This window comes from Thermobia domestica, chromosome 5, assembly GCF_964235325.1.
Source record: "Thermobia domestica chromosome 5, izTheDome1.hap1.1, whole genome shotgun sequence".
NCBI classification, from domain to species: Eukaryota; Metazoa; Arthropoda; class Insecta; order Zygentoma; family Lepismatidae; genus Thermobia; species Thermobia domestica.
Window position 1 is genome coordinate 36,759,978 of NC_137458.1, and position 14,548 is coordinate 36,774,525.

The window sequence follows — 14,548 nt, forward strand, 5'->3', positions numbered from 1 at the left end:
TAGACTTCCTCGCACCACTGTTCGTAGCACTACCCCTATCAGATCTAAAATGGCGTCTTTCAAGTGTTATTTAAGTTTGGGAAATAAGTACACGTAATAGTTACACGGAGCTAAATCTGCGGAATAAGAATGATGATCTAGACATTGAAATCCTAGATTATGCAATGTCAGTTATGTTCGCAGGGGCTTGATGGACAGGTGTATTCTTCTGAAGGAACAGAATTCCTTTCTTTTCATTTTCCGCAGCGTTGAACTTTGAATTTTTCTTTCAGTTTTGTAAGTAATGTATAGATTCTGGATTAAATATCTGACCATTGAGGAGGTAGTTTACCACTCCATACTTATACCAGAAAAATGTTCCAAACAGTTTCTCAACCTACTTCTGTGTCTTGAACTTTTTGGGGCGATGGAGAAATGAGTGCTACTACTCCATTGACTGTTGTTCCGATTCAGGATCATAGTGGTACAACCATATTTCATCTATGGTTACTATTCGTCAGCGAAATTGATCAGCATTACAGTCAAATTGGAAGAAGACTTCTCTTAATGCCGTTACCCTTTTATTCTCCTGACATATATTTTGGGAACCCATTATGCCGAGAACTTGCACATACCCAAGCCATTCTGAATTATGCTACCGACGAGTACCAAAGAAATGCCCAGAATCTCTGACACAAGTTTTGCTGAAAAGGTAAAAACTGAGAAAGCGGGGTGCAGACCTCAGACTATAATAAATATATCGTGAGTTTACTATACACTTTAAAAACTATATAAATAATAGCTTAAATTATTTTTGTCACACAAAAACGGGGGTGGCCTAGGCCCTCCGGCCCCGGGCTATATCCACCACTGGGTGAAATGCTGCAATTTTCAAGAATAATGTCACAAATTGCATCCATGATTCCAGGAAGAGTCACTGCTTTTAATCATCCTGGATGTAAAGCATAATTTGTTGAGAAATTGCTACGTTTATACTAAGCCACTTACTTCTTCACCACTGTATATAACGGAGGAGAGTCCCGTGGTGTTTCACTGATTTCCTAATTAATTTACTTCGGTGACTTTCCTTGGTGGAACAAAAATGTTATAACAGTAAGGATCTGGATGTTCGTGAAATTATCTGTTTGGGCACACATAATCACTTCAGAGGCCTGAGAAACAATAAGAATTTCATTATTAATATGAAAATTTATATTTGTACATACAGAGATATGTTTTTCTAAACTACGGTTTCATTTTTCTACCTAGTACCTACACTCCTTCTGGATTGGACTACGACATTTTCAGCAGCTCCTCGTAAATTCTCTCTCTGGCTATATATATATATATATATATATATATATATATATATATATATATAGAGAGAGAGAGAGAGAGAGAGAGAGAGAGACGTAGCATATAGACGAATGTGTTACTTGTAGCATACGCGAAAGTAATTCAATTTATGTTTAGGCTTCAAAAGTTTCATTGAAAAATATTTCATGTGCAGACGTTACTTATTTGTTAGTTACAAATTTTATTTGAAATAAGTTTAATTTATAATCATATAGATCTAACATAAAAACAGCAACGAAATACACAATGTAATGTAAAATAAGTCAAACGTAATAAATATGTCATTTTTGGTATGGCAAATAGCCCCCTCCCGAAAATGTATCTGCCCCTCCTTTGCCCACCTAAGAACTTAAAGCTGGCGTCGTCACTGTAACAATATAGTATGGAGTTCTTGCATACTTTCATTGTTGGCAGAAAAATTTCTTCTTTTACTTTTTTCTTTTCTCCACATCAAAGGATTTCACCGAAAAGTTTACAGAAATAAAAATAAGCTTTTCATTGTTTGCATTGTTATGTTCTCAATGATTTTGCATTGTAAATATTGGCTTTAAAGATATTAACACAGTATGTTAAACTTTCAGTTAAAGAGAATTTTCCAAGAATTGTGCTATATATTTTAAATTATGCTTTATGCTTTATTTTCTAAAATTATGCTTTTAAAACTAGTTCCCCAATGTGAGTGCATTTTGGTGTTCACCCAGTGTCGTGACCATAGTGCTCTGAAACGGGTCGGGTTGACCCGACCCGACCCGTGACCCGACCCGACCCGACTCGGATCGGGTCAGTTCGGGTCGGGTTACGGGTCGGGTCGGGTCGGGTCAACTCGGGTCGGGTTGTCGGGTCGGGTCAGTCGGGTCAACTCGGGTCGGGTTGTCGGGTCGGGTTATTCGGGTCGGGTTGTCGGGTCGGGTCAATCGGGTCAGCTCGGGTCGGGTTGTCGGGTCGGGTTATTCGGGTCGGGTTGTCGGGTCGGGTCAATCGGGTCAGCTCGGGTCGGGTTGTCGGGTCGGGTTATTCGGGTCGGGTTGTCGGGTCGGGTCAATCGGGTCAGGTCGGGTCGGGTTGTCGGGTCGGGTTATTCGGGTCGGGTTGTCGGGTCGGGTCAACCGGGTCAGCTCGGGTCGGGTTATCGGGTCAGGTCAATCAGATCGGATCACGGTTCGGGTCAGTCGGGTCGGGTCGGGTCATCGGGTCGGGTCAGTCAATTCGGGTCACGGGTCGGGTCGGGTCGGTCTTCAACCCGACCCGACCCGACCCGTTGAGAGCACTAGTCGCAGGTCAGGGTATACACACACTAACGTCCCTTTTATTCTTTTTTTTTAAGGGAGGAGGGGGATCCGCTGTCGTCTTTAATTTTCATATATCTTTTATAGAATAGAATATTTTATTGTCATTGAGCTTTACAAGCAATAGACAACGTCTGAATGAGATATACATGTAGATATAGATATATAAAAAAATAATCATTACATACAGACAATCAGTTATTGGTTAATATTATAATGAACAACCTAATAATATTTGAAATAAAGTGACACTGCAAATTAGGACACAATGTCTTGACATTCACTAAACTCTTGAATCGAGTAAAATGGATTCGTTATTAACCAATTATATAACTTTTTCTTATAGACCTTAAATGGCAGCTGCTGTATGGAGGATGTTAGTTTATTAAACAGCTAGTGAACGGTCAGCGGCGTGCCGTCAAGGGGAATAGGGGACTAGGCTAGTCCCCTGGCATTTTAATTTAAAGTATTTTGTGATAAATATATACCTAAAAATTCTTTATATTTCTCTATTTTCGTAAAATAACACTGTTTCAATTGTTATTACACAAGTTTAGTCAGCGCCCGTGTGCTGGGTGCGACAGCGAAGTGGAGATCGGAAACGCCCGGATTTTAATCGGCTTTTCTCGGGGAAGGGAACAGGGTCCATCCAGCAAAATATATGCCACATTGACTTGATCCCTAGTCTTCCCTTGCAAGCGCTGCTATCGGCTGAAGGAATTCCACTTGCTTTCTTTCGCTTAGCAATAGCTGAACCCTTATTGGCTCAACGCGTGGGTGTGTGAGGGTGTGAGCTTTAGTTCGCATTTTTGCCACGGCTCAAGACATTTTGGCAGCACAATAGTCCTCATATGTTGTCTAAGCTCTAAGCACGGGCGTTCTGTCGTAAGCGAATTCAATGCTCGTTTGCTTTTTACAGTTAATAGTTTTAACGCAATTAAAGTTACAGTATTAATCTTGACACTGTAAGAGAGCTAGTAAGTGTGAACATTTTAGATTATCAATATATTTTGAAATTGGCTCGAAGAGTAAAGTATGGAAGGGGACTCGTCTGAGAAATCGAGTCCCTTGCAGCAAAGCGATGGCGCAAGCAGTGGTATTACTTCAATTGGTACAGGGGACGGTAGGGGTGGGGATCGGCCATTTCAGTGTTATATTATGGACCAATTATTCATGGCATCATTTGGAATTTTTTAGTTTTCAAGGAAAGCAACAAATAATAACCAATGGTAGACCAATTTCAAGTATTTCCATTGACAGAAATGAAACAGGCCCGCAACCAGAGGAGGGCTACAGGAGCCTGACACCCCTAAACTTTTCGTGGCCCCTCTGTACCTCAATACAAGAAACACAATTTAGATATATATAAGAGAATTTTTAATGACTTGGCCCCCCCCACATATTCATGCCCCCCCAAACCTCTGTGGCTGGTTTCGGGTCTGAAATGAAAGATTATATACATAATATCAAAACGGATTATTTTGCTTCTTCAAAATAGTTAACTGCATGTGAGGCAAGAAACAAGCAGTGTTGCTGGCCTTATATTCTGTTCCACAGAGAAAAGGACATGAAAAATGATGATGGTTTTTGTGATGAACAATTTTCACAAAGCCAAGTTGCGCCACGAAAAGTGTTATTCACACGTGTCCACAATAACTAAATTGAAAACTTTCGGGAGAGCTAGAATTGATTTTCAATTGAGTGAGCAAAGAAGGTTAGATGTTTTAAAGCATAATGCAGAAGTTGATTCAAATCGAGAACTAATGAAACGATTGATTTATTTTTCTTGTTTTATGGCTCAAGAAAAGTTATCATTTAGAGGACATAACGAACAGGAAGAGTCTGTCAATTAGGGAAACTATATTGAATTAATTCAGTTACTTTCTAATTACGACACTAAATTGACTTGTAATCTTCACAGCACGGGAGTGTTTAAAGGAACATCAAACAGGATTCAAACTTATGTTACTAAATGTGTTGCATGACGTAATTTTGGCTAAAATTGTCAGAAATTAACAATACTCTTTTTACAGCAATAATGTTGGACAAAACTACGGACATTGTAAAGAACTTTCAATCGTCTTCGTACGTGAAGGACGGCAATATTCATGAAAAATTTATTTCTTTTGCAATAATGATCGCACTGCGACTGTTCTAAGTGAGCATGTTTTCCAAGTTCTCTCTCGCTTTGATTGTGAGTAAAAGCTTGTAGCACAAGGCTAGATGGAGCTGCCACGTTTTCTAGACATTTAAACAGTTTACAACAGTGTTGCCACAATCCTCGCTCTGGAGTGGGCTGAAAAATAGTACCAAATTGAAACAAAAAGGGCTAAATTTATTATTTTATACCAGTGTAATACAGGGCTCAATAGCACGAAACTAAAGAGGTCAAGTTCTAGGTCACTCCCCCCTCTTCCAAGAGTCCAAATCAAGAAAGTGCTCTTTTTAAAAATTATTTTTAAAAACATGCAAATAGGACCCAGTGGCGTAACAATGGCCTTTGGCGCCCCTAAGCAAAATACCTAGTAGTACCCCCTCACCCATTTAATAGACCAATGTATGACCATCTGTAACTTACGCGTATGCACCACATCCCACATTTGACTAGCTTTGGGCAGTGTTGCCAACATGAGATTTTTCTTTCCGCTAAAACAGGGCTAAACATTCGCTAACTGCAAAAAAAAAAAAAAAAAAAAAAAAAAGTTATCACGTCTACAAAAATACTGTAAGTAATATTGCAATCGGTATTTAAGAAGATCAGCTAATTATTACTCTCCGATAATGTTGAGATAGGTCAGTATCGTCCTCATCCATTTAACACTACGTCATCTCAGTCAACATCAGGAGCGGACGAAGGCAAAATTTTCACCCTGCCAATGAGTCTTTGCCCCCCCTCCCCACCTAGTCCTAGCCTATATTTTACATTTTATTACAGTGATGTTAGAAAATAAGTTCGAAAATTTATTTTGAGGTGCTCGTTTGGGCGCCCCTGATGTTAGCGTCCCGGGCAGTTGCCCGGTTTGCCCAACCTTTGATGCTTGGAGAATATGTCGTTATTTTTGAAAGCCTGTTGCGCAGGGGAATTTTATTTATAGTTATAGTACTCACGCCGAGTCGTGAAGCTTGACCTAGATCTACCGATCTCACCACCCAATAGAACGCGAGGGTGTGTTCCGGTCGTCAACCCCCACCCATCAGATTTTGCCAGTGTCTTCTTTCGCGCTACACGGAAAACATCTCCCGAGAGTACAGTGTTATCGGATTGGTGTCAAGTTCCGTTTTGTTAATTGTTTTTAGTTGCGTTATATTTTCGTTGTTACTATTTGTGCTATTGTTACCATTTTAGAATAGTTGTTACAGTAGTTATTGTTGTGCAGTGTTATTATTGGTAATTTTTAAATGCTATATATATATATATATATATATATATATATATATATATATATATATATATATACTCGTTTATTATGTCTTCAAAGTTTGGCAACATTGTTGATGAATTTCAACTGTTTGATGTTTCCCCAAGTGTGCGCTCGGGAAGCGACTCCATGAATTGTACCGAAGTTTCCCGATGTGTTGGAGCTCAAGCAAAATATTTCTATGATTGGTTTAGAGCCCAAGCTTCACGACTCAGTGCGAGTACTATAGTAAGCTCAGTGCATGTAATAGGACTGGTATCGTATTAATACGGTAATAATTAATTACCAGGAGGATTAATTTCTTAATCATACAGTGCTGTAACCTCGACGAGTTTACAGTAATGCCAATAATTTGATACGCAAATGTAATAAACTGCGAGAGGGAGGGGGAAGGAACTTTTATTCTTGCTATGTTTGAAAATGAAGACCAGGAAAACTTGGGGCTTATTTATATAATTTGTTTCTTTTTTATTAAAAACCTGGGGCTCCACCTAATATACCGAAACGTCCTGCGCCTGTAGGCAATGCCTACCCTGCCTACCCTATTGCTACGCCACTGGGAGAACCCCAAACAACCGTGGAAATAGATGAAACTCTTCTCGCACGTAGGGAGTAGGACAGAGGCCGCAAATTAAAAGAGAAAACAGTTGTCGTCTTCGGTATGTATTGTAAGGAAACCAAACGCGCCTCTATTTCAAAGTGACCAATAAACCAAAACGGTATTATGGCCACACATGAAAATATATATAAAACGAGAAACAAATCAATCATCTCCGAGTTCGCTCCTCATGACATCACACAGTATGAGTAACGTGAGATGTAGGAAAAACCTTACTGACACTTTTGAAAACGTGACAAGTAGTTGTTAAATGGTGCTGAATTGGGTAGAATTATACCAACTTTTTCACAAAAGGGGCTGAAAATGTCAGCGTGGTACCAACGGGCTCATGAATGAGAAAAAGGGCTGAATTTGGTACAATTGTACCAAGTGTGGCAACAGTGGTTTACAATCTTTTAAGAAAAGGTGTCCCAGTGCACTCTCCATATACTGCTATGCTCACAGACTCAATCTCGTTGTTCCACAGTCTGTTAATCACATCAAGGATTTTTTTTTTTTTTTTTTTTAAAGAATAAGTGGCATTCCAATTTTATTTTCACATTCATCGAAATGCTGTAACGCGCTTGCTGAATCAAAAGTAACTAAGCGATTTCCAACGGTTGCCAATATAACATGGAATTACAAATCCAGAATTGTAAATGCAGTGAATGAAAATCAAATATAGCTCTTACGGTGCTTTGAAGACATTGCAGAAGATTCAGATAATTGGGACACCGAAGCTTTCATAACTGGAAAAGGCTATGTGTAATCATTGAAGGGTTACGATTTTGCATTTCTATTAAAAGTTTTCAGTCATATTTTTATGGGCACAGACATACAGACAGACAATATTCTTCAAAGTAAAACCTTGGATGTGAAATGTTTCATCGAAAAAGTACAAGAAACGATATCTCACCTTAGAAATGCAAGAAACGATTTTGAAGAGACTTATAGAAAAGTAGAATTAGATGATAACGGGAACCTTCTAATAAAAGACGTAAAGTAGATGACTCAACAGATACAAAAATTAAATATGTGCATCTCTACCATGACATTATTGATACTGTGATTGGACAAATGGAGATGAGATTTCAAGATCACAGTGAGTTGCAATTTCTTGAGCTGTTATATTTAAAGAAATTTCAGTGCTTCAAATCTCGATTTCCTGATTGCTTGTTTTTTACCCTTAAATCAAGTTACAGATTTTTTTTTTTTTTAATTTTAACAATTTGTGGAGTGAATTAATATCAGTTTACAGACTCTCAGATTTTTCAAACAAAACTGTGACTGAAATTATCCATTTCTTGAAAGAAAGAGGCTTGGTAGAAGAAGCGTTTACAGAAACATACACCGTATAAATTGAGTTTAGTGTCAACAATACCACTCAGAACCTCCACTGTACAGCGCACATTCTCTTCGAACCTAGTCCCCTATGAGAAAAGTCACCGCACACCACTGTGAACGGTATATCAATTTTCTTACACAATCTAGTATTATATGTATGTACTTCATCCCTGAGTGTCATATTTGCCAGGTTTTGCTTAGTGTAAAGTAGCACTTGATAAATATATACATTAACTACTGTCATTATCTTAAGCCTGATAAATAGTGATTTACAGTGTTCTTTATCATGTGTTCCAACAATCCTGATGGCTTTCTTTTGCAAAACTAGAACATCATGTGCTTGGCTACTGTTACCCCAAAGCAAAATCCCATATCCAATTATGCTGTGAAAAAATGCAAAATATGAATTCCTCAGATACTCATAGGGAACTATATCTTTCAATTTTCTTAACAGAAAGAGCACTCGGGAGAGCTTTGTACATACATATTTGACATGTTGTTCCCAGGTTAGTTGGCTGTCTATACGTATACCAAGAAATTTAACCTCAAATACATCATAGTTTCCTCTATCATTGCAGTGATTGAGACTAAAGGTTACTTTTTTTTATGTTTTATCTTGATTTAGCACAAAACCATTTCTTTTAAACCAGTTCGCTGCCTCTCTTAATGCAGCTTGAGCTTCTATATAAACTTCTTCAAAGCTTGTATTTATGTTAAGTAGGGTAGTGTGATCCGCGTGTGGAATTGATGTGGTATTAGTATTTAAAGGCAAATCATTTATCATTATTAAAAATAGTACCGGACCCAGAACAGAACCCTGCGGTACCCCATATTTCACTTCTAACATGTAAGATGTTTGAATGCATGTTGTTAACACTGACTATCTGTTTACGTTCATTTAAATAGGATTTTACAAAGTTTGAACTGCTACTATGGAATCCGCAATACACCAACTTATCACATAGGATTTTATGATCTACACAATCAAATGCTTTACTTAAATCGCAGAATGTAGCTAGAGCAAAACCCTTATTTTCAGAAACTTCATATATGTTTTTCGTTAGTGATTCTACTGCATCAGTTGTGGATTTCCCAGACCTGAATCCAAATTGAGCTTCTAGAATTATATTTTGCTCAGTCATATATTTATATAGCTGATTTTTAACAATAGTTTCCATAATTTTAGAAAAAAATGGAATAAGAGATATTGGACGGTAATTAGACGAACACGATCGATCTCCCGTTTTGTATATAGGAACAACTTTCGCTATTTTAAGCGCTTTAGGAAAAATTCCTTGAGAAAAACATTTATTGAAGCATATTGCAAGGGGTTGCGCAATGTGATTAATGATAGCTTTTATAAGGTTGCTCGATATGTCAAATATATCCTTACTGTCAGAAGTTTTCATTTTTTTTTTTTTACTACTTTTATGACATCATCAGGGCTAACATGGTTAATAACAAAAGAACTATTAAATGGACTATGTTGACTTAAATACTGATACATATTTACATTAGTATCTGCATTGTTTTTCTTGATTTCCTCTACGGAAGTAACAAAATACGTGTTAAGAGTATCAGGCGACAGCGTAACATTATTGTTGTTATTATTATTACTATTGCTTACCTTGTTGATTATCTTCCATGCAGTTTTGCATTTATTTGATGATAATTCAATGCAATTTTCATTGTATGTTGCTTTCGCTACCTTTATTCCAGAACTGCATTACTTTACTCAGACACGATGTTGTCCACCACAAACTTACCAGGCCGGGGATCGAACCAGGGACCCCTCACACCAAGGATATGTGACCCCTCTACGACTGAGCCACCGTGCCCCATGTTCTGTTTTAAAGGCTATGTTGTCCGCAGATATCATTATACGTCTTTCATTTATCTTAATGTGATTGCAGAGTGGTTCTGAAAGAATAGTTAGTATTTTGGTAGGTATTATTCGATTGTTCAGAGTAATAAAAGTTCATACAAACCCACGTCCAATTCTTTATAATTTGGTCAAGCAGTTGTTTTAAAATGGTACGCAGACAGGAGAATTGTTTTTATCTTTTTTCTTTGCAAATTTGTAAGTTAGTATTGCCGTCGTGAAGTAGGGTTTTGCAGCTAAAGATACATAGTCACTCTAAAAATGTGCATTCATTTAAACTCTTAAGCTTAGTGACATGTAGATTTCGAAATCCTACTTTACCTGAAGTCACGTGGAAAGGAGTCTCTTTTCCTCGAATGCTTCAGAGAGTGCATCCGTTGAGACATATCACCAGTTCTGGTTTAAGCATTGTATTGGGCACGATTATTGTGTTTGGCATGTATCTCTGTGCCTTTTACTATGGTCCTTTCTCAATCAATACATTCCCATTTATTCGTATTTTAAAAATGTCGAAGTTTGCTTTAAGTAAGTTTAGAATCCAATTGATAGTCAATAACTTTTGCTGTCTTCTCTTTATATCCTACGCGTAATAAAATTCACGAAAGAGCGTAAAAGACTTTAGTCATTGTTGAAGACATATGATTAATTTAAAAAATCATATTGCGTGTGATTTACTATTCAGCTATGTTTGGAATAGTTGCAGTGTTGCCGAAGTACAATTAGGGAAAATCGCAGCGTTTCACTTTTCGCGCGAAAATTGTAATGTTTGTAACTCTGTTTTTTCATAATTCGCTGCCTGGATAACATACCAAGTATTTTCCAAATATTTTATTTTGCTACGAAAAGATTGAGGTTAAAATAGACGGAGTGTAAAAACAATTAAAATGTTATTAACTTTGAAAAAAATATATTTCCTTTTTTTTCTCGTAGCAGGAAGGAGAGGCCCGAGTGAGAGTGGAAATTCATCCCGTGGAGATGATTGTTGATCAAGATGACATGTCACAGCAAAAGGGTACAGAGGAACCACGTGGTACAGATTCTTCCCTTGTGGTTGATTTCCTTAAAGGGCGACATTGCTTGAGTGGGGTAAGATGTAGCTTAATTTTCCAGTTCCTACTACACTGTTGTCGAACTCAGTAGGGGGGATATGTAAAATGGTAGGGACTCACTATAGTATAGACGGTTCCGTTTTCTTATAATCTCTTTCTAAAAATGTCGTCAGCCTTTGAAAGGAAAAGAATACTTGAGCAGAATTAGTTAGTTTCGATTTAGAGTTCCTTCCAGCAACAAGGCTGTATGAGATGTAGAAGCTGAATTACAAAGCTCCTGCCCGCGTCAAAGGCACGTACGCTATTACCGCGAAGGAGCACCACTTAATGAGAAGCTCAGGATTGTCAAACAGATGAAGCCCAGAGATATTTATCTACATTTGAGAATAGATGAGAGAAAAATAATCTTCCTCTTAACGTCTCACAATTATGCTTCGTATGCCAGAGAGAGACATAAGTGAATCATAATGAAAAGATGTCTGGATTTTAAAAAGTTAAGAGAAAACTAATAAATTTCAATAGAAACCTACTCACACTATGTTACCTATTCAAGTTCGTATGACCTGAGATCAAAGTGGCGATTCTTGATACGAGGTTGGTGTAAACGTTTCTGTTTAATTTGGATTATTTTAAATATGCATGCATGATGCTTGCTATTTTGTTTATTGTTATGGTTATTTTAGGCATCTATTTAATTTTGCCACCGTGTTCCATATCTGCACCATAATTTAAAGGTTAACTACGACTAACTTTTTCTGCACAATTTTAAAATGTAACAAAATAATTTCTCGGAAGATATACAAAATCCTGCGTCTAAAAAGTATTGAGCCTTTTATGCACTAAATGGTGTTAGTGTCCCAAATCGCACGATATATGAGTCACATCGGGTCAGGCCTAACGTCGTTTGATAGCTGACATTAAAGCAGGTAGATGTGCCGAAAGTGTAGGAATTCTTATACTCAGACGTAAGGTATTGTGCCGCGAAGATAAAGCGAACTTTCCGCAAAACTACGCTACATTTTACAATTTGATTTCGGCCAAGTCGCAAATGCTGAGCAGGCCCGTGGAGATGTTTGGGCAGTTTATATACATACGTTATCAAAATGAACAACCAAAAGATGGTTCAGTAGCTTTCGTTTTGAAAATTTTTATGTCCAAGTTGCTGCTTGCAGTGAGCGACCAATGACGGCAAAAGTGGATGATATTCTGGCAGAAGTCGATCAAAACTGGATTAAGCAGTCGTGACACCACCAATGATCTGAACATCCATCACCAAGCAGTGTTAAATCATTTGGAGAAAGCTGGATACAGAAAGAAGCTCGATGTTTAGTGCCACATAATCTGACTGAAAAACATTTACGCGATAACACTTCTATCTGCTAATCTCTTGAAACGTAACGAACTCAAGCCATTTCTGAAGCGAGTGAAGAAAAATGGATAACCTACGACGACAATGTACAAAAAAAACTTGGGTGAAGCGAGAAGCTTCACAGTCTGTGGCAAAACCCACACTGATGCGCAGGAAACTTCGATTGGAAGGTCATTATGCATCACTGAAGTTGCTGCCACCGGGCAAATCATTAGACTCAGGCCTGTACTATCGCCAATTAGTGCGAGTGCACCATTAAAAAAATTAAAAAGGACAGAACGGGTCAACGCAGAGAGTGTCGTATACCACACTATCAACGTCATCTTTAATGACCCGTCAGAAATTGAGATATTTTAGCTGAGAGATTCTAATATATCCATCGTATAGTTCGGACCTGGTACCCTCAGAGTGTCATAGATTTCGGTTTCTTCAGAATGCGATGGAATTAGAATTTTGGATACTGTTTATTTATATATAATTTATTGTGTTTTATTGAATGATTGAAACACAATAAATCAGGAATTGAATTTGTTGTAACAGGAACCGACTGAGTCTCGCCCCAACCCAGAAGGACCTTAGCTAACACACTTGGCACATCGTCGCTTCAACTTCTCTAACCCCAAAAGAGTTTTCTTCTGGTCTGCAAGAAACTGTTCTGCAGCTGCTATAACCGTTACCAGTGTTAAATTTCTGTACATTCAGATTTTTTGAAGTCTAGGGAAGGGATAATAATCAGAGGGCGCAAGGTCCTGACGAGTAAGGTGGGTGAGATTTTTATTGTTCTTACTGATGTCATTTTGAACAGGAGCGCGTAAATTTGCTGTTATATTTACAGTGTAATTTAAATTTTGGTAATAATAGCAGGTTAAGCGATTTTTGTCAACTTATTTTCAAGGCTTATGAAGTAAGTCACTCAACAGGATAAAAGAAATTAATGCTTATATATATATTCGATTTTTCACAGGGGTCTGGATGGTGGAAATATGAATTCTGCTACGGGAAGAGCGTAAACCAATACCATGAAGAAAAGGATGGTACTCGAACAGTGGTCAATTTAGGAAACTTTGATTTGAAGAATCATATTGAATGGCTGGATAAAAACCCTCATAAAAAGCCTAAAGCCTTCCCACAGAGGAAGCATGTGTCTCACTTCTATTCCGATGGGACAGTCTGTGACAAAACGAATCGACCAAGACATGTGGAAGTGAAGCTGAAATGTCTGGAGAATTCTAGTTCTAGCGCTGTGGCTCTGTACTTGCTTGAACCAAAAATTTGTGAATATATCTTAGGTGTTGAGTCTCCTATTATATGCAACTTATTGGATAAAGTGGATGAACATGGGTTAGTTTGTGATACATTTCTAGATCTCGAAGACGTTACTATTTCAGAGGAAGAAGAAGTGTTTCAAATGAGGTGATCGACGGTTGAAAAATTTCACTACAGCTTAGGTTTTACAATAATACAGTGAAACCTGTCTATGTTGGCCACCATCGGTTCCATCGAAAAGTGGCCAACTTAGACAGGTGGACAACTTTACAGAAAATAAGTGGGATTTGTGTATTTTTAGCATAGGATTTCTAGTATTACTTGATTGTAAAATTTTAATAAACAGTAGCAGGACAGCTACTTATAAATAATGTATATAGAGTAATCATAAAAATTTACAGTACTAGAAAATATTACTATAGTATGAAAGAGCGCCGATTTCTCTGTAAATTTGGGGGGGCCCATTCAGATGCAGAAGGTATATATATGAAGATTTTAAGACAGATTGCACTCAAATTATACCAAATATTGTATACTCATAAATAAAATAGGGGCCACATGAGCTTTGGGGGGTCCGGGCCCCCTCGTCCCGCCAGGATCGGCGCTCTTGATAGTATGTTTAATATATGTGCATACCTTTCTCTTCCTGAAAACTAGTCTGGTACATTGGATTATTCGGATTGAAAACATACTAACACAAACAACCATGAAATAGAAGTGTATATACGCAGTTTATTGAAATTGATATTATAGCACACTGAATTATTCAGATTGAAAACAAGAAAAGCTAAGTTATAAATTGAGAAATTCATATGCAATTTATGAGACTTATTTTCAGTTGTTACTGAATGGTGGTTCATTCTAGACATATTTGCTTTATTCTTTTTGGCAGATATGCACATTCTCAAAAACTCCGCTATCTTTTGACAAGCCGACAGGTGCCAATAGTTGACAATTCAGATGGTTAGTTTTAACCTTGAGAATTTTTCGGAATTACTAA

General features: G+C 37.7%; 1 protein-coding gene across 1 annotated transcript; it reads left to right on the forward strand.

The window, feature by feature from the left end:
* Positions 1 to 10,790: 10,790 nt before the first annotated feature.
* On the forward strand, positions 10,791 to 13,714 carry LOC145684631 (endoplasmic reticulum lectin 1-like). Its single transcript, XM_081757021.1, has 2 exons — positions 10,791 to 10,950; positions 13,247 to 13,714. Exons 1-2 carry the CDS (start codon positions 10,840 to 10,842, stop codon positions 13,697 to 13,699), a joined length of 564 nt encoding a protein of 187 aa, XP_081613147.1. The 5' UTR covers positions 10,791 to 10,839; the 3' UTR covers positions 13,700 to 13,714.
* The last annotated feature ends 834 nt before the right edge of the window (positions 13,715 to 14,548 follow it).

Excerpts from the sequence above, each read along its gene's own strand:
- LOC145684631 (XM_081757021.1), top strand. The coding sequence starts at position 10,840 with ATGATTGTTGATCAAGATGACATGTCACAGCAAAAGGGTACAGAGGAA. Across the intron at positions 10,951-13,246 it reads GGCGACATTGCTTGAGTGGG|GGGTCTGGATGGTGGAAATA; the intron begins GTAAGATGTAGC and ends GATTTTTCACAG.